The sequence below is a fragment of the Oryzias latipes genome, chromosome 18, assembly GCF_053564925.1.
Source record: "Oryzias latipes strain Hd-rR chromosome 18, Olatipes_Hd-rR_3.1".
Lineage (NCBI taxonomy): Eukaryota > Metazoa > Chordata > Actinopteri > Beloniformes > Adrianichthyidae > Oryzias > Oryzias latipes.
Window position 1 is genome coordinate 14239394 of NC_136254.1, and position 24299 is coordinate 14263692.

General features: G+C 38.6%; 1 protein-coding gene across 4 annotated transcripts in view; it reads left to right on the forward strand.

The window, feature by feature from the left end:
* Positions 1-24299, forward strand: part of si:dkey-172j4.3 (diacylglycerol kinase delta) — a 92398-nt gene that overhangs the window by 39800 nt on the left and 28299 nt on the right. For 2 of the 4 annotated variants that reach the window (XM_023965924.2, XM_078935961.1), the window contains exons 1-8: positions 12855-13253; positions 16428-16538; positions 16680-16760; positions 18071-18175; positions 20051-20183; positions 22560-22666; positions 22827-22952; positions 24002-24104. In XM_023965924.2, coding sequence (XP_023821692.1) covers positions 13116-13253; positions 16428-16538; positions 16680-16760; positions 18071-18175; positions 20051-20183; positions 22560-22666; positions 22827-22952; positions 24002-24104 — 904 coding nt within the window. In that variant the 5' untranslated portion in view covers positions 12855-13115. Of the gene's footprint in view, positions 1-12854; positions 13254-16427; positions 16539-16679; positions 16761-18070; positions 18176-20050; positions 20184-22559; positions 22667-22826; positions 22953-24001; positions 24105-24299 lie in introns of those variants that run through there. The other 2 variants (XM_023965923.2, XM_023965925.2) reach the window with 1 other exon arrangement.

The window sequence follows — 24299 nt, forward strand, 5'->3', positions numbered from 1 at the left end:
CCACGTGTATGTGCCATCTGATTTCCACACGATTGTAAAGCTTTTGTAGATTTTTTTTGTTTTGTTTACTGAAACTCGAGTAAAGTCAGAAAAGGATGATGATCGAAGCCACTTTGTAAAGTAAGCGCTGAGTGTCTTTGAGTTTGAACCTATGGGGCGCTGACACCGCTGAGGGCAACAGGGTCTCGACCCAGTAAGCTGACACGGTTTTAAACGGAAACTCTGTAGTGGCAGCACAAGAGGTGTGTCACTTTTCATGAGCGATGAGTCGTGAGAAGTTTTCAGAGGGTCTATGCAGGCTGTTTCAAGAGGCTCCATGTCAGGTTAGACCTTTTTTATTATGCTGCTTGAGTGCAGAAACCTCCCCAGTTAATCAGATGGGACTAATATGTTCTCCATTATTTTATTCATTTTATTGTTTTGTGTTTGAATTAAAATGTTTTGTGTTTGAATTAAAAGCATTTGTAAAGTCATCCGTGTGGTCCAGTGATAAGTTAATGTTTAAGAAACAATATGTTTCTGCTGCAGCTGTTTTTTTTTTTGGAAGTATGATAATGTATCAGAGCATTAGAGCATGTATACATTTTAATCGTGTGATTCAATTTACATCAACCTTTAGAGTTAAGCTGTATATGCAAAGGTTGCTTTAATGCAGAAGTTGGATGATCATGATAGCTGGTTATGGAAAATTGTGTAATGTGGTCTTTGATTTGAAGAAAAATCAATTTGCAGAAAAGTTTGAATAGTTTTTGTTGAGACTATAGTTTCAGTTTTTCCTGCTGTGGTTGAGAATAAATTCTGATCATCACATTCTGTGCTGCAAATGTATGTGACCTTTATGAATGAAATTGGAAAGGAACAGACTCCCCATGAAATGAGTTTTTGTTAGGAGTTAGGGTTGCCAAAGGAAAGCTGTGTCCTTTTTTTAGAAATGGGGTGAAGCTTGACCAGCTGCAGAGACTCGGGCGCTTGTGACAAGATGAAACCCTGTAATTCATCTTTTTTGACATGATATGTGATGACTGGTCCCTGCTCTGCAGTCACAGAACCAGTTTTCAGGCTCTGGGCTCTTCTGTCACATTCAGTATCCCTCATGAATTAGAGCTTCAATAAGTGTTGAGCTGTTACACTATCATTTCTTACTGTTTACACATACAATGTCTGCAATCAAGCCAATTTATTTGTTGATTTTTGCAGAATCTCTATGTGTTTAGTCATTACAAATATACAGAGCCTTGAACATGACATTAAAAAATAAAGAAATTAGTTGTTACCTTAAATTAAAAATTTGTGGTCACGAATTAGTATTTTGTGTGGACAAATTCATATTTCGTGCCTACAATGTAGCATTTTATTAGCATTTCGTTGGAACAAATGAGCATAACATTTTGTGTGCATAAATTAGCATTTTGCAACCATGATTTATTATTTTGTAAGCACAGATTAAAATTTTGCGGCTACAAATTAGCATTTTATTAGCATTTTGTGTGCACAAATTAGCAATTTATGCTCACAAATTAGAATTTTATTTGCTCAAATTAGCATTTCGTGTGCATTAAATCCTAGTACAATTTGTACACACAAAATGCTAATTTTGCACCCAAAAAATACTTCTTTGTGTGTAAAGAAATGCTCATTTGCTTGTAAAAATATTAATTTGTGTCAACAAAATACTAATTTGTGAGCACCCACTGCTAGTTTGATTACACAAAATGCTCACTTGTGCCAAAAATACTAATATGCCCCCACAAAATACTACTGGCCATGAAATGTAAGTTGGTCCGCACAAAAAACAATTTGTGGCCACAGATTATTAATTTGATGGAACCTTTTTTTATGAATGTCATGTCCAGGACTCCTTACAATTCAGGATAAAAGCAAGCATTGTGACAGAAAATTTCCAAGGTGAAATGTCTTTATTAGCAAATGGCGGATTAGAGCTCCTTCTCACTTTCAGGGTTCAGTGGGTAGAATCAATTTACAGTTTCCACATCCGCCTGTGCTCAAAATTGATATAAGGCACCATAGATATAAGGTGCTGCAGGGTCCTTCTGTGGCCGACCACTTGCTGCTGCAAAAAACAAAACAAAAAAAAAACACAAAAAAAAAGATTAACTGCAAAAACTGAGCAGAGCAGTTACAACCTGATCAGTCAGTGAGAAAACACACACAAACTGATTGTCATACTGGAACCATGTTGATTTACCTGTGGTCCAGATCTACATGGATCCAATCTAATGATCTGCATTTAATATTCTCAATCTGATATCTGTATTCTGTTATCTTAAGCACAAGGACATAACAAAAGCTGATTTTGTTATTACTGTGTGACAGGAAACAATTTATTAAGGGAAAGTAGTAATCAGTGTTTGCGTTATTGCACCAGGTTTTAATTTACTACAGCAAGGATATGGTGTTCTGAATGTATCTTAAAGAGTGGAAAAGCCCCCATGGGCAGCCATGAAAAGACTTTTTTCTCCTGTTATAATAATGAGAAAACAACAGTTTCAGTCTTTCAATCTAGCTCTTAGAGCCTCAGACAAACATTATTTACAGATAAAATAAAATTTACTTTTGGGAATCGTCAATAAATTTAAAGTTGTCTGTATCCGTAGAAAAATTGGGAAAGAGATTTAAATATTTAATGAAATACTCGACCAGTGGCAGCAAAAATGCTAGAGCTAAGCCTCTTGGTCCGACAGGATTTCTTTGGATTATCTATTGAGAGTTTGGGCAAGACACGTTTCTTCCTCTACAATAACACAGAAAAAAGAGTTTCTATCCATCCCTGCTTTTTTTGAATGTGCGCATCACAAGGTTAAAAAAAAAAGTAATTTAAGGACACACAGTTTTTAGGCATAACCCCAACTTTAAAAACGCTAAAGGAGGTCTATGGTGTTCAGCCCCATTTTTGCTGGAGGAGGGGTTTGTCATGGTCTGAGGTGGAAAGTTGAGCTGAAGAGGAATGCGCAGAGGTGTGCGCAGCAGGAGATGGTGGAAGACTGTGGTCACTGTGAGGATGTCCTAAAGGTGGGAGGTGTGAAAAAGTCTGTAGTGTCAGTGGGACGGATGGGACAGGTGATGGTGGGAGGAGGTGAGAGGTTGCTCCTTGAGGCAGCAGTGGAAGGGCTGCAAGGCATGGTAGGATTGGAGTTGAACATATTAAAAACATGTAATAATAATATATAATAATATTGGATTCGATTTATCTGCGCCTTTTTTTTTGGTGCTCAAAGTGTTTACAATTTGTCCATTATTCATTCACTCTTCATTTATACTTACTTGGTGATGGTAACTACATATGTAGCCTCAGCTGCCCTGGGGCAGACTGACAGAGGTGTGGCTGCCATTTTGCACCTATGGCACCTCTGACCATCACCGGGGACATTCATGCCCATTCACACACCAGTGGAGCAACAATGGAGGCAAGGGAGGGTGAAGTGTCTTGCCCAAGGACACAATGACAGCTGGCTGGGTGGAGCGGGGATTGAGCCGCCGACCCTTCGGTCATTGGAAAACCTGCTCTACTGCCTGAGCCACTCCCGCCCCCAAAAATGTGAAACTTTTAGGTCTTTTTTAATCATCCCCCTAAAAGCTACGTTTACACCACCCTCATCAATGCGTCGTCAAGGGACCCCTACCAATGAAAATTTTATGTTAACATGTTTGTTGTGTCTTTCAGGCTTCCATGTTAAAAACTATCATATTCACGCATCGCTACGCACCTTTCTACGACCGGTTTGGGCTCTACTTGCTGCCATTAAACGTGTATTGAAAGTTAAACTACTTGAACTTTGACCAATCAGGGACTAAGAAATGGATGGTGTTCTTTTTAATTCACAGAGGTGCCATTTGTGTCAAAGTTGATCATTAAGGAGAAATTAATAATTGCAGTTTGTAGAACTATGACAAGTCTTTCATATATTGGATTAGAGCTGTGAAAGAAAGTCCTGGAGCAAGATTTGCATTGCTTTCACATTTTGCACCAAGTCTCTTTCAATTGCAGGTGACGCACATGTGCTAGTATCAGGACACAGACAGTCCAGTGTGAACATTATATACTAAAAGCTTATTCAAGACCACACACTCAGCGCTTCAAAAAAGCGCTGAGTGTCTGAGTGTCCAATGCACAGTATGAATGTAGCATCAGTCTCCTCTGGAAGCTGATGATCTCTGGTCTCACTCCAGATGTCCCTGTGGGGTTTTCCTCCATTTGGTGCTCCAGTTTGTATCTGCATGAGTTCTGCTCAGTCTCCTGAGTTAAAGGTCATCCTATTTTCGTTCTTAGGAGCCTTAAAGTCAATGATTTCCCATGGTTTGTTCTGTAGGTGACAGCGGATTTTTCTAGTGGGTATGGAATTGTCTGATTTGTCTACTTTGAGACCTTATCAGAGCCATGTGGCTCATGCAGAGCATCCCAATCTGTGGCCTCCAGCTTTTTGGTTGTATCCACATTTACTCACATTCCCCTGAATAACTGGGTGCTGCTGATTTTAAGACTTGTATTTTGTGAAAGCAGTACTAGTTTTTTGGTCTGACCTTCCCAGTAGTTGCAGGGCTGTAGAGCTTTACTCTTAACAAATAGTCCATCTTTTTCTTTTCATGGGTTTAATATGGTACAAACTGACATAAGATAGGGAGTAAAGATGATACATGGTTGAAGTCACCTGTAATGATGAGGTCCCAAGGTGTTTTGTTCGAAATGGTGTTGACAATAATATTGTTAATCCAAACAATGGCAAACAGATATCTCAGCAGTAAGAAGAGAGAAAAAGCGAGTTGGCAGCAGCATGGGAGACATGAATGTTTGCTTGTTGTGACCAAGAAAAATCCTGGTGACAAACTAGATCACGCTTACTTTGTCTGTATGTTGCACTAAAGAGAAATCTACTTTTGGTTTATTTTTTTTGTGTCGACCTCTTTGAGGTCTCTGCAGAACAGAGGGTACAGAAACGCAACTGCTATTTAAAAAATTACTGAAGGTGAAAAGAAATAGCCAGAAAATCAGGTCAATAACTGCCCGTGATTTTCAAACAAACGAAAGTTTAAACCAGAACAATGTCGCAGCATAATCTGAACCAGCAACATTCCGCAAATATTACGCAATTGTGTCCTACCTCTATGAGCAGCACTTGTTCCATCTCTGTAAAAGAAACAGAGATGGATGATATCTTACACCTTTGTGAAAGCAGCACAGCTAAGATGCCTAGAGGCAGAAAACAACAGTTGCACGAAAGGGACATGTGATAACTAGTTGTTCTTTTTCGTGGGAGTCCAAAGCATATCAATGAAGTATTCTAAAGCCTTCCTGGATGGGGATTTGATTCATTTCGTATTATCTTTCACGGTCCATATTCCTTTTTCTTATTTTTGATTTCAGAGGTGACAGCCAACATGGGGCAATCTCACATTTTGACAGCCCTCACCACACACCTAAATAACATTACAACCTTATCTGCCAGTTACATTTTCAAGTTGCCCGAAATATGTAAAATTGTTTATTTCTTAAAAGACTACTGTAAAATGTTCTAATATGCAGAGTGAATTGGACTCAGTTAGACACATGTCTAAAGCACTCCATTTGTCTGTTTTGGTAGCAGTGCCGCTACTTTACATGCATTCATTCCAGTTTAACTTGATGTTCGATCTGACAGTGCAGACACAGCATGCAAATATCAATAAAGTTCTGTCTGGCTGTTTTTCCTGGCTAAAGAGTTTATAGTAGCTTCAAAAAACCTTTATTATAGACAGACACTATAAGGCCTCACACTTGCTAATGAAATGTAATAGAATTTGCAATGCTAACGCTAAGTTTTGGTTTAATTTTAACAGGAAAACTTGTTGATTGACGAGATTGCGTGTTACTTTCTGTTTTATGACTTTTTCAATACTCGAGAAAATGTTTGGGTAAAGCTTTCACTCTTCATTTGCAAGCACGTACCATTTCCTAATAGCATTTTTTTATATTTTGTGTGCAAGAGACAGAATTTCTGGTACATCTTCATTCCAAAAATGAAAATAGAAAAACAGCAACCCTTGTGTTTTATCTCTGCCCATGCAATGTCTCACAGACACTGATACTGGTTAAAGCTGGTCAACCCACATTGTATGTTGAGATAATAAAGAACATGCACACAGGAAAGACTCTACCATGCTGTGTTATGTTTTCTCACAGCAATGAGAGAAGATTACACAGCAGAGGGGAAGTGTTAAGGATAATCACTGGCAGCATCGCACCGACTCACCAGCGTTCATCGCGGCTTGTCTTATCTTCTCTGCCTTATCTTCTCTGCTCCTTGTCTGCCTCACCTGCATTACAGCACATGCTCTTTTCCTCCTGGCTTTGTGTCCTCTTATTTCCATTTGTCCCGCCAACTGATTCTTTACTTTTTTTCTCCACCTCCTCTCCATGATAATTCAACAATGTACTCTCTCTTCATTTCTGATGTAAATCCTGTAAATGCTTGATACCTCTACATCAGGGCAAAACAGCATGGTTAGCATCACAAATTCATCAACAACTGGGACAAGATGCTAATTGAAAAAGCTCATTAAGAGACTTTCAACTTCCTCATTCTCGATCTCCCATTGGCTAAGAATTGCCTGTTGGTTTGTTGATGAGTGCATCATGCTTGGGCGCTTGGACCAAATGTGTGTGTTTGTGTGTGTTTTATGGAAGGATTATACAGCATCAGACCCAGATTTGTTCCGTATGCTCCCAGGCAACCCCTGAAATACACTCCTATCTACCCCACCCCCAACCAGCAGCAGCAGATTATGCGTCCTTCAATGCCAAAGAAATAGAAAATGGATGATCTTTCCCCAAGCACACTAATATCCAAACATGGAGAATGGCTCAACTTAAGGAAATATTTGCAAGTGTTGTGTCTGGATGTTTCCACCCATCTGTCCATCTCGCAGCCTAGTCTTTTTGGGTGCTTTTTTGTACATATCACTGCTTTGTGTGTCTATTAATAAACACACGGAGGTACATGAGACAGGATGTGGTCGCCATGGTGCAAAGTCCTCCCACGCCTAGTTCTGAATGTATGTGTGTTTGTGTGTAGGCAGTGCATATGCATGGTCAGGCATTTTGTTTATGCATTATAAACGTTGCAAGCTGTTCTTTTCGCAAATTATTTATTGACACTTATACACTTATATATATATATATATATATATATATATATATATATATATATATATATATATATATATATATATATATATATATATATATATATATATATATATATACATATATTGTGTGTGTGTAAGTTTTTTTTCAACAAAAGTGCGCATGTAACAGCACTTAGATCTTGAGCTTGGAGTTAAACGTCTCCCTGTTGCCATGGGAACCTCACATACCTTTGCATTGCCAACTTTAGATGCCAGTAAGACAAAAGAAAAGAATATGAGTTCCACTTTTCAGCTGACGTTGGTCAGCTATTACCTCCGATCTGTGCTTGTGTGTTTGGTTTCTGCAAATCCTGAGCACCACATGCCATCGTCAGCATAATTTAGAAAATGACAGCATCAAACTGTACCACACATGCCTTTGCAGATGTTTCCTTTTGCTGGTGTGATGTTAGGTAGGATCAAACAGCAACGCTCAAACAATGCCTTTGTAGCGAAGCTTGCTGAAATACAAGGTAGTTGTGCATTTGGAAAAGGGTTTGTACGTCCACATGGAGGAACCCAGTGTGTGTTTCTATTAAAAAACCCAAATACAAAACTCTGCCAAAGATGATACATGCTACTGATCCAATGTTCCTTTTTTAACCGCTTTTCCGTCCACTTCTTCTGTCATTTTGTTTCTCATCCTTTATTTCTGTTGTTTTATTTATTTTTTGGGTTGCTTTTTCCCTATTCTCCTTCTCTTTCTAAGTCTGCCATCTCCTGGAAGAAAAACATAACTGCAATATTTTTGTTTCTCCATTTGGTCAGACTGGGTGAGGCTCATTTGCAGTTCCAGCAGTGTCCATGTCGAAACAGCACAACCTCTTGATTAGTTAAACGAAGCCACGTTTGAAAGGTCAGGATGTTTATTGTCTGCAGGATTCAGCTCGGCATCTGTTCTTAACCCCTCAGAGATACCTGACTGTTTCTCTTTTAGCAAGTTCTGACGTTTTTCTGTTCTTGCAAAAATGCAGGTATCTCTTTGTCTGTTTTGCCGCCCTCTACTCTAAAGCGTGTCCAAATAGTGGGTCAACTTCACAATCTATTTATAAAATACTTCAAAGGGATTAATACATAGATTAAGAATGTCCTTGTTAACAGTTTAGAGAGTGTTTTGCAGCCCCCAATCTAAAGCAGTGACCAAAAAGGGTTTCATCATCATAAGCCATTTATACATCGCTTTACCCCTTATAGTGAAATTTTATTTCCAATTATAAAACAAAAATTTCAACTATATTTTTTGCATTCAAGATGCTAATTTAGGTTGAGATAGTAAATTTGACAATAACACAAAAAATAGATACAATTTTAGGTTTGTCGCATCCATGAAAAAACACCTGTTCCCAGCTCATTCTCACCGACTGCATGAAGAGACTTTTTTTAATGCAACACAGTTATTTCCTGTATTTTCACTCAATGACTGACAAAACTAATAAGCCACTACCATAAACCAAAAAAACACATAAACACAAAACTCCGTGGAATTCAATGCACAAAGTGTGCATTTCTTTAGTCTGATTGTGAAATGCAGTAAAGCAGTTGCTGTTTTAGTGTGGGCACCGATGATTGTTGCACTCACCATGTTTAAGTCTCATTTTGAAAATCTTCGGGGTTTATGCTCATTTTCCACCACTGGTCAGTGTCCCTAAGCATCTCTGCAGACTCCCTGTGCTTGAACGGCTTTGTTGGTTCAAGCGGCTGGGTAGCTAGGGTGGTAAGGTGAAGGACTGACATGCAGGAAACCAGGGTTCGGGGGGGGTGACGCAAGCAATTGAATTGGTTAACACCACCAGTGAGGGCCCTTGGGCAAGACCTTTAACGCTACTGCCTACCAGCATGAATGAAGCATCGTGCACATGAATGTGTGATCCCGGTGATGGTCAGAGTGACCGTAGATGTGAACTGGCAACCACGCCGCTACAATCACCAAGTATGAATGAAAAGTGAACCGTACCGTAATGATAAACAACCAGTAAACCTGTCTGCTTTATGCTGCTTCATGGTCTTACCCCCCTTCCCCTCCTATTATCACCCTCCTACCCCCCCCCCTCCCTCTCTAACGTCCCTCTCTCTTCTTCCCCTCTTTCCTTTTCCGTCCGGTCCAACACCAAAGATTTTCAAACATGATTGAAATTAATAAAGTTTGGCCTCAAATACAAAAGGGGTTTATTCAGACATACCATTGGTTTGTCTGAAGATGAATAACCCCTCTTGTTAAAATAAAATATGTCCAACACAAGAGGCCCTCAGCTCTCATCTGTTTGCCTAGCTGTTGGACAGGACAAGTTAAAAAAAAAAATGAATGAAAAGTGAATGAATAATGGGCACATTGTAAGCACTTTGTGTCTGGAAAAGCGCTGATAAATCCAATCCATTATTATTATTCCTGTCAAACTGCCCAGCAGATAGGCGGAGCTGCTGGTTTACCTTTTGCAGCTAAGATGTTTATGATGCCATCAGTCTTCATCACTACTGCTCCCATCATCTGTTCACTCACTGCAGCTGATTTCGTCACATTGTTTAGAAAAAATTTGATTGTAAAAGAGCACAGTTTTTATCTATTCCATGTTTTTACACTGTTACATTCATAAAAATCACAAACAAGCTGAAACTCTGCACAACGTGATTGTGTAATCACCTAGTCCAGGAGGGAATTCATCGTCACTTTCCCCAAGGTCATGGAGAAATCTGTCCGCAGGTGGAGCACTACGCTGCGGTCCACGAGCTGCTTTCTGTAGAATGAAGTCATGTTCATTTTTAGAACAGATCTAAAGAAAAATAATGGACAGACCTCACATTTGTCCCACGACAATATTAAAATACCTTTACATACATACTCCTATACATACTCTGTAGAAGAGCAATTGCTAAAGAAAATATGAACGAGTGTTGAACAACACATAGAAACGCATAGAATTTACAGCAGTGTTTTGTTTGTAGCCTGCAGTCTCGCTTCTGTGAAAAACTCAAGTCAAATATCTTTAAAAATATTAACCATAAGTACTCTCCTGCTGTCAGAAGTCAGAACTATGTCTCCCCCTCTGACCTCGGGATACCAACACCCACCCACAACTGGATTTTAGACTTTCTTACGGATAGACCAGAGGTTATGAGGATATATACATATATATATATATACATAAACCATATATATATGTATATATATATATAAACCATATAGATATACATCTTTTCTTTTATTTCAATTTCTACAAAATTTGCTATAATATTACGTGCAATATGAGAGTTTTAAAACCCTTTCAATTACTCCGTCCTATTTTATTATCATTATTGTTATTTTATTTTTATTTCCTTATGTACAGTTTTTTTTTTTTTTTTTATTGGAAGCTTGACTCTGGGGTAAATGCACAAGAATTCAAATGTACATGTGGTGCGATGCATCTGTGCAAATTGCAAACTCTACTTTACTCTACTCTATACTCTGTTTTATCAATGGTGTTGTGACAAATGAAGTGAAACAAACAAAATGATAGCGAGTAAATAAAGTTTCTCCCAGAGAAAGTGTGGCTGACGCACACACATTCAGATAAAGTGGGTCTTGACCTGAACTTGATTTCTCTCTAACCAACTGCTCCCTCTCACCGTTTGGTGTTAGAAAATATGAAGACAAGTCAGGAAGTCTTTTGCAGTCTGTTATGTCACCACCTGTCTGATTCATTACTTTCACCTTGTTTTTTGCTTGTTCTGGCATTAAAACGCACAAGAAGATTTGTTTTTAATGGAAACATGTTTTTCCCCCTAGTGACTTAATTGGGTCCCAAGGTGGCCTACACGTCACACCCTGACCAGCTTACTGCTGTCGAGCAAGTGTTGCAGCGATATCTGTCAGCTAGATATTGCAGCTGTTATGTAACATGCTATTTTTGGGATGGCATATGGGGGCGTTGCCGTTGATTTTATTAGATACATCACAGGACTTCAGGAAAGCAGCATGTGTGATGTGTGTTCATACTGGGCTCTGCTTAGGAATGATTTAAGCAGGATCAGGGCTTAATTAAAAAGAAATGTGTCTGTGAAGCCTGTACACTGGTTGTCATGCTTTAAAAAGAGTTGGCCATATTTTTTTAAGATCTATTATTAAACAGTTGGTACTCCCGTGTTTTGAAAAAGGACACTACCAAAGCAGACTCCCTTCTTTCAGTGTACGTTAAGTTGCAGCGTGTTTTGTATGTGAAGCCTGCAAATGGACTTAAACATTTGACTTTTGAACATGGAAGCCTGAAATGCACAAATGCACACGTTTACATAAACTTTTCATGGGAAGCAGCCATTCAAACGCACGTTTTTGAGCCAGGTGTGAACATAGCATTAATGTTAAGACAACTGTGCATAGTTAGTGATAATTTTAAAGTTTATTTTGAATGATCTTTTCTGATCTATTTGTTCCAATTGAGTTAGATTTAAACAACCTTCTTTTAACAGTGTTTACCTATTCTCATCAGCTGTTTGTTATGTTGACTGTTAAAAACAAAATTCCATAAATTAATATGTGACTGAATTAACCTTAACAGGTTGGGACATTGAATTTTTAGACAACAAATTGAGTGGAGGGACCAGAGGAGGAGAATCCGTCACTTGGGCGGCAGTGTCTCAGGTGGTTGAGCAGGTCGTCCAATGATCGAAGGGTTGGGGGTTTGATCCCCGCTCCCCTCAGTCAGCTCTCGTTGTGTCCTTGGGCAAGAGACTTCACCCTCCCTGCCTCCAGTGTTGCTCCACTGGTGTGTGAATGGGCATGAATGTCCCGGTGATGGTCAGAGGTGCCATAGGTGCAAATTGGCAGCCACACCTCTGTCAGTCTGCCCCAGGGCAGTTGTGGCTACATCAGTAGTTACCATCACCAAGTATGAATGAAGAGTAAATGAATAATGGACTTTGTAAGCACTTTGAGCATCTGGAAAAGCGCACATAAATCCAATCCATCATTATTATTATTATCACTAGAGACACTCGGGTGAAATCAGAACCGGTTGCAGTGAGCAAGTCTGAAGGGAAAAGAGAGCTTCTGCTCATCAAAGGCAGAATGAAATGGCATTATCCACGCATACATCCACATGCACACTTTCACTTGCACGGGCTGTCATTTCCTTGGCTGACAAGATGCTGATCTGACACCATAAGCAGTCTGATGATGGTATGTAGGCAGAAAAGCAGCATGAGTGCACACACTCACAGAGTCAGAGCAGCTCTTCAAGGCTGACGTTAGGAATTTGAGTGACATTTTCTGCTATTTTTAATGGAGTGCAACCAGCTTTTTGACATGCGCACGTTTCTTTTTTTTCTTTAACTGTTGAGCCTGAACTCTGTTTCATTCTTTGCTAACTCCTTATGAAACTAGTTGTCCAGATAAGGGCTTAAGTGTTGAGGGGTTATGTTAGTCTTTGACTACACTCAATAAATGAACGCAGCGTTTAACAAAGAAAGCTTGTGCAAGCTTGCAAGAGTGCCTGTTTTAACCAGACAAGTTTTTCCAGTTCTATTTATAGCCTCAAGGCTGGTTCTTGTTCTTACAGGAGACACTACTTAGAGGTTCACCATCTTGCATTCTGGCTTTGTATGGCAGGCTCATTTGCATGCTCCACCTCATCAGGGCGTGCTCGTGTGTCAGGTGGGAAGAAAGACACTCATTCATATGCTTGAAAGGTTTGGAGGAGCACACCTGGGGGGGTGTGGCTACTTGACCAAGAAAGAGGAAGTAAAACCCCATTGCCTGAAGAACTGCTGACGTGAAAGGACTTAAAGCTAAGAAAAGCAGATAGTTTTCTTTTTATTTTAAGTTTTAGAAGGAGGAAAACAATGATGAGAAGATCCAAATAGACTAAAAAGAGCACAATCTTGTCTCAACCTTTTGAACTCACCTTTGAGAGAACCCAACCTGGTGACTACTTCTGTCAAGACAGCTTCATCCGCGTGTTCAAATGTTTGGATTTTGTCGGGCCAGCGGGTGCTGTGTCCCACAACTGTTGTTTAGAGAAAGGCAGAGGTGTGTTGGCTTCAGAGAAGATGATTTGGAATCCAGCTTTAGTGACAAGTCTGCAGCGAATGGGACAGAGGAGGTCAGTATGGGGTAGGAAATGCCAATTCACATGATTGTTCAGTCAAGAGATCAAATTGGAAAATGTTCACCTTTTTTCATTCACATGTAACATGTATCTGCCCTTTACAATGCATCTTCATAGGACTAACAAAAGCTTTGTGTCACAAATATTACATTAGTAAAGTTGTTTCAGACCCCAATTTGCTGCAGTCCAAGTTTTTTTTCAAGATTCCCCCAATATCTTTTTTTACCCACAACTATCCTACCAACCTTTCATTTATGCACTCTGCAACTCATTGGCCCATATAATTTCAACAGAAATGAAAAAGCTAACTGTTTAAATCATGTAAATTATTTTTTGTCCATTTCCCCAAGCTTTCTTTTCACAAATCTTTTTGATTCACTGTCTTTTTCCTTCCTTCATGACCTTTCTCTCCCCAAGTGAAGACTTTGATGGTTTTTGTGTGCAATTGAGACGTAAGTAAAGAATTGAATTTGCCTTATGCATTTGGTGCTGAACCTGTATTTTAAATGCTAGTTGTTTTTCAGGCTGTGATTGTTGACACTTTGCTTTTATCACACTCCAGTTAAAACGTCCTGCTTTGCTTCAGTCTCACATGATCAATTATCCCAATGACAGTGACCTGTGGTGCATATCTGTCAGGTTCCAGTAATTTAATGGTGGGATGCTTACAGTGTAAAGGTAAATCCTTCCTTGTGTCTTTGCACTTGGTTAGATTGTCAAATGCAAGTCAGAATGGAATAAGTCCTAGGTTATTCCCAGGCTGGGTTTTGTGTGGCTGCCCTTCAGAGCTCTTGATGGCAGTTTGCTTTTCACAAATGAGTAAATATGGAGTGTTATTGTGATTATTGTGTACATGCACTTTAGTGCTCATCAGTCTGTGTATGTGCATGAGGATGATTATGAAGATCTAGTTAGTTCGGCTGTGCTTTATCGACTCTGTTGCAACCCTCAGGCAGGAGAAGAGCCTTAAGGTGTGGCTTCAATGTCACCGCAGGGTATTGACCATTGACTTCTCTTAATCCTGTGTTTATGTAGTCATATTTGCAGTATATTCTATTTACTCTCCTGGTTACAATTTCATTTGTTCAAACTTGAGGCAGATCCAACGTATGGTGTGACTGAAAAAACCCGAAAGATGTGTTTAGACATCTTGACATTTGTAAGTACTTTGACTTTTATTGTTAGATATAAAAACTGTCCTTTTTAAATGACATCTCTCACATGTATTTTGAACTTTACCAAAAAGGCTGGAAAGGTACGAACAAACTCGACATGTGATGTCCATTCAAGAAATTTGTTACAAGCAGCTTCTTTAATGTGCATTTCCTGAGGTTTCTTCTTTTTTTCCCAGAGTCAATTTTTTTAGGAGTTTTTCCCTCCGAGTAGGAGGGTCTAAAGGCAGGGAGGCCCAGTTTAGTTTAGTCAGTTTTGTTTAGTATAGACACAACCTATTGTATTCAATGACTTCATGTTCTTTATGATTTCATGTTTTCTATACAATTACCAGTATGAAGCCCACTGAGACGACTATTGTTGTAATATTGGGCTATGTAAATAAAATTGAACTAAATTAAATTTAGCCAATGATGTTCACAATGGGCGAGCACGGAGAGGATTCTTCTTCTCGAAGCTGTGCAAATCTTGTGAATCTTGCTCCACCCTTTTTTATTTTACAGGTCTGTTCCGATATGTGACGATTCTGTGTCGTACCAATTCAAACTTTTGTGAATTAAGGGGATGCTAACCATGCATCACTACAGTGACGTATGGATGGCATTGGATTTGGTCTACTAAATCCGAGCGTGTTTTGTACAAAGAGTTAAAACCTGTTGTAAAAACTTACATAGCTACATGTGAAGGTGAGAGGCAGAAAGTCTGAAACGTTTACGTGCGTTTAGATAGACTATTGGAAATGGCCGCTTGAACACACATTGCCGAGGGCAGTTTGAACGTAGCTTAACAATAGTCTTTTTTAGTCTTTAATAGTGTCAATCTTTGTTTATTGTCAGCACTGTTGTTTCAGATTACTTTTTAACCTAAACTTGAATCTGTTCTGATATTTTAGCAGGCGTTTAAAGTAAATTTTACAAAGCAAAGATATAGATCTGATTCTGGAATGGACAAGTTAATTGTGGCAGACATCATTCTATGTCCTGTAACATCAGGCAGCTCACCAATCATGTTTGTAGACTATAGCTTTGTGGCTCATGAGAAAATCTAGCAAATCTTAATTTAAAATAACTCAGTGACATATATGTGGCTCATGAAAAAATCTAGCTAATCTTAATTTAAAATAGCTCAGTAATATATATATATATATATATATATGACTACTTAGTCAGGTTTGCATTTTTGCAGGCAACTGTCACATCCTGATAGCTACAACTGGTTTATTGCACTTTAGATTTTATCTCTAGAATGTTGGTTAGCAAGTTCAGAGTCCTCTTTCTTACTTCATCTTGCTTGATTTTTCTTCTCACGTTTCCCTGTTCAACTGATTCAGGGAAAAAAAAAGTTTTTGCGCTCCTTTGCAAGTCTCCCACCAGACTCCTGGTGGCCGGCTAGACCTTTGTTGATGTATTGCCTCAGTTTGAAAACTTCACCCCCTTTATGATTTGCAGCCGATTGTGTAGCCTGTTTGTGTGATTTAGTCTGTGCATTGAAATGCTGATCAATCTTGTTTTTACTTACTACTTTGTTCAAATTTAAGAGCTGCAACACCCACTCTCGTGAAAGTCCGTGGCCTGTTGTCATGCTGATTGTTAGTCTTGAGTTTCTTTTGTCTTTCATGCTGAGCTCTGTTAAAGAAAACCCTGAAAGGTTGTTGTCATCATACCTTCTGAGACTAGTTAAATGACTAAATTAGAAGACACAGTTTAAAATAAGAAATGAAAAGCAAAAAAAACAAAAACTATATTTTCACAGCTTCCATTTTTGCTCAGAAATGACAGATTTTTGTATTAAAAGTAAAATAGCTTTGCCTGTAAAACTTATTTTTAGTTTTATATCTTTTGTCCATCTTTCAAAAATTTTGATTTAGATATTATAAAATACTTGTCTTCATGATTTATTATCGCTGACTCATTAAATTTGTTTTTTTTAATCTAATGCCGCTTATTTATGCTGCCTGAAATGTTTATTTTTTGTTTATATTTTGCATGCAAACAGAAAAGTGTGAAGGAGGGGATCCTTTTAAAGCAGACCAGCTCCTTCCAGAGATGGAAAAGGAGGTATTTCAAGCTCAGAGGGAGGACGCTCTACTATGCCAAAGACTGCAAGGCAAGAGCATTTCAACTCTGAGTGTTGTATTCTGTTCAGGAAAAAAAACTTTATTAAAACTTTGATATGGTCAAGAAGTTTCTGGAAATGTGGTTCTTAAAAGATAATTGATTTTTTTTTTTTTTTTGTCTGTTTTAACAGTCCCTGATTTTTGATGAAGTGGACTTATCGGATGCAAGTGTGGCAGAGACCAGCACCAAAAACATCAACAACAGCTTTACTGTAAGCACAAGTCTTGAACTTTGCATAAGTCTTGAAAAGTTTTGAAACTCCCACTGCATGTTCCCAGTGGTCTTTTAATTATAATTATGCAATTTTTAGCCCCAAAGAAACCTTGTGTCATTTTCTAGGACATAGTTTCTGCAGAGCCGGAATAGTTCATTAGAAATTTACCTCTGAGTTGTAGGTGGGACTATTGACATGGAGTAACCCTTCCCAGCTATCGGTTAATATTCTTTCCTGCTAACCCACAGCCCCTCCCACCCCCACACTGACATTACTGGAGCAACAAAAATGGCGAGCCATATTGAAGTTATCCAGCCATAGAGTTTTTAGCCAAATGCCTGTTCAGTTGAGGAAAAAAAAGACATACTTGAATCTAGCAAATAAAGAAATACTCAGAAATGCAATTTTACATTTAATTTACTGTCCTCCTTGATCAGAAAAATACTGTAAGAACATATTAAAAACACCAAAAACATGATTTTCATTAGAGTGGGCCTTTAAATGCTGATAATGTTTAGATTAGAAAATAGAAAGGTGACATTTTGTGGTTTACTTGAATCTTAAGTGCATGCTTTAAAAATATTTTATTCTGACTTTTAAAATTGAAGGTCATAAAGTGTAAACAGCATGATATTAGCTGCTGGTTTTGTGGACAGTGGTTTGGAGGCCACAGGTTTTAGTGGCTGATACATTCATTTAACTTCACAAAGGGTGGTTTAGACTGGCTGCCCAGTGACAGTAATTGGGGTTGGTGGGTTGAGCTTTGATAGGTTCTGTCTTGTCAACAGACAAACAATTTCTTTTGAATGTATCTTTTTTTTCTTTTAAAGATGACAGTCTTTTCAACAAGAATATAACCTGGGAGGTGATAGTCATAGTTGAAAGTAAATGTAGCTTAAATATAGCTAAAGTGCTAAAGTGTTGGTGTTGTTTGTCACATCTCTGTTTTGGATCTAGTGAATAAAGAAATACTTAAAATTGCAATTTTACATTTGATTTTCTATATGTTCTCCATCATCAAACTGCTGAAACAGCAACCAGCTTTTTGGCAACGTTTGTGCTCTGTTATTTTCAGGTCTTGAATACATTATTTTGGTCACCTGGGTTTAAAAAAACATTCCTTCAAAATTAAATTTCAAAGATATATTTGTAGTTTTAAATGATCCAATTCATATTTATTCATTCCTAAAGGATAATTTTACATGTGGAAAAAAATGTAAATTCATCTTGGTGTTAGTCTAACAGAATTTTCCCTCAAAGCAAGCTGAGAATTTTGTCTTATTTTTCCTCTGTCTGTGTTTTTCCAGGTGATTACACCATTTCGTAAATTAATGTTGTGCGCAGAGAGCAGGAAGGAAATGGAGGATTGGATCACCGCTCTCAAATCCGTACAAAAATGGGAAACCTATGAGGTGTGTGTGCGTGGATCTTTCTCTTATTTTTGCCTCTTTGATCTCATTCCATCAAGGTTTATTCACTCCATCATTTTAATCCATTTGCCCACATTATTCAAACTGTGACCCAGTGTGCTAAAGAGGCTGTTCTTTTTGTTTAGTACAGGAATGATCATTTCCTACGTTTTTCTTTATCTCTCACCTACTGTCCTGTCCTCTTTTGCACATTCTTATTCCAGACTGATTTATCTCCTATAACCAAAGTGGGTTAAATCCTTCTTTCTTTTCTTTTTCAAAAGTTTAGTGAAATTACTTTTATGCTTTCACAAAAAATACAACAGCAATAGAGCAGAAAGGCTCTATGAATCTGTACTTAAAGGGTTAACTTGAGCTATGTTGCAGTTTCCTACATATAGACACTTAAGCTTTCAAGGATGAACAGCTCAGTTTCTTCATACATCTAAGAAGAATTGGAAGTTCCAGAGTTGTTACATTTCTAGAATGCCCCCCGTGAAACCTTAGTCGCATGCACCCATACAGGAGGTTGACCTAAACGTGTGCTAAGGGTTTTCCAACCCCGTAGAGCAGGGGTTCTCAAAGTGTGGCCCGGGTACCAATGACGAAACCGCGAGAAGACTTGTTGTGGCCCTCAAGAGAGAGCCATAACAAGTAAACAAATGTTTACTTTGTCGTACCTCATCGGCTGGATAAAGTCATGTGCCTGATTTGCAAGCAGGTAAATGAAATGCTCAAAGAATTCAATATAAATCGTCACTATGTACCAAATCATAAAAACTATAACAAATTTACCGGCGAGGAGCGCTACAATAAGCTCCAACAACTACAACGAGGCTGTGCTGCACAGCAGATGTTTACAAAAACGGCTAAATCCAGTGAAGATGTGACAGAAACTAGTAGCTATGTTGTGGCTTTGGAAAGGGCCCGGCGTAGCAAGCCCTTAAGTGACAGGGAGTTTGTAAAAAGAATGTATGCTGAAAGTAGCTGACATTGTTTGTCCAGAGCAAAAGAAAGTTTGTCAAATGATACAATTACTATACTAATAGAAGATCTGGGCAGCAACCTCCAACCGCAACTGGGAAAACATTTGAAGGGCCTGGTTAATTGTACAAATTACACTTGGTCATTAAAGTTATTAAAAACATCTGTTTTTCCATTTTTTCACCAAAATTGGCCCCCAGTCTAATGTTGAGTTCTTAATTTGGCCCTCCGCTACAAAAACTTTGAGAACCCCTGCCGTAGAATGTCGTAAACAGGTCTGATCTTAGTGTGTATTTAAAGGGAGCAGAGCTGTGTTTCGCCGTCCCTTAAGGGACTTCATAAAAATGGAACGTAGTATTGTCACACAAGTGGTAAGTGTATTTGTAAGTATAGTATTGTAGTACTCTCTTGACAAATACACTTTGTATTTTATGGAGTATTTGTAAAGATAATGTATGTTACACGCACTAATAACATATGGGCATGGTGTTTATGACTACCTGTCACAGGCAGGATGCCCATAGAAAATGAAAAAAAAATGCACATTAAGATTTTCGCTCACCAAGCAGTCTACGATCTTCATACTTCCTGCAGGCCACCTGCGTTCCTGATACATGTTTGACCATTTTTCACCCTCAGACAGCCCGTTTCCAATCATAAGGGTAGTAAAATAAATCTTTGCACATGCCTGTTCTTTATACTAAAATACCTCGCTGAAAGTTACTCTCTTTTCTTGTTTTATAGATGCAAGTTTATGACTTGAGCAATGTAGCATGTATAAACTCCAAAGCTGTGTATAAACACAAAATTATTTGTGCACAAAATGTTAGCTTTCCTTTCTAAGGAAATGTGGAACAAAAAACAAATTTATTTTCTTTCTCATCTCCACTGCAGGCCAGTCAGTTCAACATGGAACATTTTTCTGGGATGCACAACTGGTACGCCTGTTCGCACGCCAGACCAACCTTTTGCAACGTCTGCAGGGAAGCCCTGCCAGGCGTCACCTCCCACGGCCTGTCCTGTGAAGGTACACAGACTCTCAGTTTTGAGGATTCATGTCCTTATTCACACATTTTGTAGGCAATTCTGTTGGAAGTTTTCAGCCAGCTGCCCCTAATTTTGTAATGGTTTGCCCTTTTTTTTTCTTTTTCTGTCCAACTCAGCCATTTTGTGGGTTCAACATTAGGCGTTTTGTCTCCTCTTCTTATTCAACCATAAAGATGTGATTTTACAGCTCTTTCTTGCAAGGCGAGGCAAGATTTATTACAGGTTGAACACTGACACAGATGAAAACCTTTTTTTTCCTTTTGTATAATCAATAAAAACATATCTAGAGAGGTCAACAGCCTCTAGTTTACCTCCTCTAGAGTTATTTTAGAGGAAATGTAAGAACTTGACTCCTTTTTTATGAAGACTGAGACTTAAAGTTTAGACCTTGAAAAAGGAATCCTGTCTGAGTGAACATTTAAGTATGAGCCCCCCTGTGGGCTAAACCTATGCGTCCATGGGTTTGTCCAGTAGGACATGATTTGTCCTACTGGACTGGCTTCTTGAATTGGCTGCAATTGTTTTGTCCATATGGGCACAGAGTGGAATTTGCCTGTAATTTAGGTGGGCAGAATATATCGAACCCATATAGGACCCAGCTATTTCTAAATAATTTTATAGGTGGAACCGCAATGAGGAACATTATGGCTATTCAATGTGGGTTCTCAGCGGGTTTGTCCACTGGTTCCATATGATTTATTTTTGACTTTCTAAAATAGTTGTCAATGGCAATTTACTTCTCTTTAAAACCTTCCTCCAGTGGTAATTTCTGGAATTTTGTCACATTATGAAGAGCAGACAGGGGCTGACACTACATGTGTTTACATTAATCGGAATAAATGCCTGATCAGAATAAAAATGCGTCAGATAAACGCGGCAATTGGAATATTCTGACTCGATTAGACTCATCCAATCAAAATTTCCTTCAGAACAGGATAGGTGGGTTATGCAGATTGATGATCCAATCGTGTTGAATGTAAACAATTTATTCTGATTCTGGGTCATTACTGTGCTGGTTTTTACGGCATGCAAAGACGATGTGTGTGCTATGGAGGAGGCTTCGGGCCGGCTGCTCTACGCGAGCAAGCTGCCGGAGAACTGTATCTCCTGTGAGAACATCGTCTCTGTGCAGAGGAGCGGCTTTGAGACAGTGCGTGAGCTCCGGAAGCGGCTTTTTAATGCAGAAATGCCAAACATTCCTGTGAAACCTTGCAATTAATCATGTTAATTCAGCAACAAAAAACAAACAAAGGCCAATGTCATTTGCACATATTTACGTGCTGCAACATGTTTTTTTGAATGCGTCCAAACTTAACCCCTCCTTTGGGTATGTGTGGCCAAAGAAAGAGCTCAACACTGGTTGCATGTATTTAGGAAATTATGAGCAGATAGTCATTTACTAAAAATAATAATAACAAAAGCACACTCAGAGGATCATCTCGCCAAAGCAGCCATGTTTGTTTACAACAGAACTCCACTACTTCTACGACCGTTTTAAATATTTTAGACAGTTCTGCGCATGTCAAAATGATTTATTCCAATCAAACGTTTGGTGTATGTAAATTTTTTGTTTTAATTGAAGGAAGTTTGGTGTCATATAATTCTGGCCGGACACAAACCCCAATTATTAATATTTCCTTCATGCGCTTTGTGTGTAGAGCCCAAAAACCGTTTTGGAAACTTGCATAGCTATGTGTCAAAGCCAAGGTTTTGAATGCAGAAGCATATATACTTGCATTACATAAACTTTTCATTGGAAGGGGGCGCTTGAATATGTGTTGTCCTCGTTGTCCGCGGTGTGAATGTAGCCTCATCTGGGTCCCACCTATATTATTATTTAGGTATAGGTATACTTTGCCCAGCTGGGTCCTGCCAAACTTACTGGCAAATCCCACTTGGTCAAAACATCTGGGGCCACCATAGAAACCATGGACATACCCACTTGGAGCCCATCAATTCAACTCACAGGTAAACCACATTGGGCCCACACTGAAATCAGGTATGTTAACTGTGAACATCAGTAAGTAGGCAATTCCAAATCCGCATTTAATCAACCACAAATATCTTTGTCCTACATGGGTCAAAAAGTAAGCCCTTACCCAACAGGTAGGAACCAAACCCTCTTATACTTTTTTTACCTTCATAAAGTAGCCTTTATTTTCATTTAAGTTGCGGCACCTTACAGATTTATAGGAACTGGCTTTTTCATCCACCAAATCAAAGGCTTTAAGATATTCACCATATAGGCATAAACCTGAGGGTGTTCACTTTTAATCTGATCAACCAAGATGGCTTTCAGTGACATTTATCAGCAGCACCCTCATATTTAAATTACTGGTTTATCTGTTCCTTGCAGTTTGTAAATTCAAAGCTCATAAGCGCTGTGCTGTTCGCTCCACCAACAACTGTAAATGGACTACACTGGCTTCCATAGGGAATGATATCATTGAGGATGATGATGGGGTAAGAAAATGTGCTTTACTAATCCAGCCCTGTTTGTGTTTTAAAATTACATACGTTTTATTGTTTTTAACAAGCATTGTCCCTTCGTTTCCTGTCAAAAAACTTGGAAGATCAAATAAAAAATCAATGTATGTATGTCTGTGGTTATGCGTTCTTTCAGGTGTCCATGCCGCACCAGTGGCTGGAAGGAAACTTACCCGTCAGTGCCAAATGTATGGTGTGCGACAAGAACTGTGGCAGTGTGCGGCGGCTGCAGGACTGGCGCTGCCTCTGGTGCAAAGCCATTGTAAGTGAGCACGGTTTTAGCCCTGTCCTGTCAAAAACCGTTCTGTCAAATCATTGTCAGCTTGTTCATAAATCAATGCCGTCAGCTAACAGCTATTATAAGTTTACGTATATGATGCTAGCATTTTGCCAGAGAGACAAAAGCTAAAATAAAGACTTTAAAAGTAAAACAAAATAAAAAAAAAAACATAGTAATTCCACAAGCGGCAATTTTACTTTGGATTGAATAATTAAGGTACAAGCATGCATGGTTTTCTATTAGCACGCCAGCTTCCTTCTATGATCCAGCAAAATGCCTCTACTGTCTTTTAGAGACTTAAACTTTTTCAGCGTGTGTTTTCTATGTGCCCTATTATGGCTGGAATGGGCTCACCCCCTTACAACAGATGAAATGTCTGCCCCAGAACATGGTGCATTTGATTGCATGAGTTTATTTTTTAATACGTTCACATGCTAAATTTGTTTTAGAATTCTAAGCTAAGATTTGATGGTAAAAAGAAAAATTTTTTGACAAAATCTGAGTCTAATTTGAATGGGGATATGCAAAATTTCTTCTGGTCTTTCTGGTATGTTAACAGTTTCCAGAACATATTGGTGGCATGGGGCTACAGCACTTCAAAAACAGACCCATTGGCAGATTTATTCTAAATAAGCAAAAAAAAAACTGCCACTGGGGTAAGAAAAATGGTCTTACCAAGAAGTTATTTCTCAAACCAAGATTATTTTGCGATTAAAAAACGGTATTGATATTTTTCTTGTGATAAAGAAATTAATAAAAATTTTTAGGGAAGGCTCTTTTTTTAATTACGATTCCATTTTTTGCAGTTTATACACAGTTAGTTCTGCTGGTTTTAAAACTTCCTATCAGCCAACAGTTTAAACCACTGTATACCACACACGAATCTTGATTGGAATTTGTAAAGGTTGCAGAACTAGCATTTGGTGGATTTCAGAGAGATGTTTTGACCTTTCTGCTTGAACCAAAATTGTAGAATTGCTATGGAGACCAGTGACTTATGTATGTGTGAATTTCTTTGTTCTTTCTTTAAGGTCCACAACGGCTGTAAAGAACAAATGGGGAAGGTTTGCCCTTTGGGTCAATGTCGAGTCTCAATCATCCCCCCCACTGCACTTAACAGCATTGATTCAGATGGTGAGATACTGTCTCTTAAACACAATTCCTCAGCGTTGCAATAAGTAAACGCAAAGTTCAGAAATCTCACCTTTCAACTCAGTCTTTCTTGAATCTTTTAAATGCAGAACCGTTCAAATCAGACCAGGAAATGCTGTTAATTCAAAATTATTATCTATTATGACTGCCTTTAAAAGCAAAAGGCTTTTGATTTTT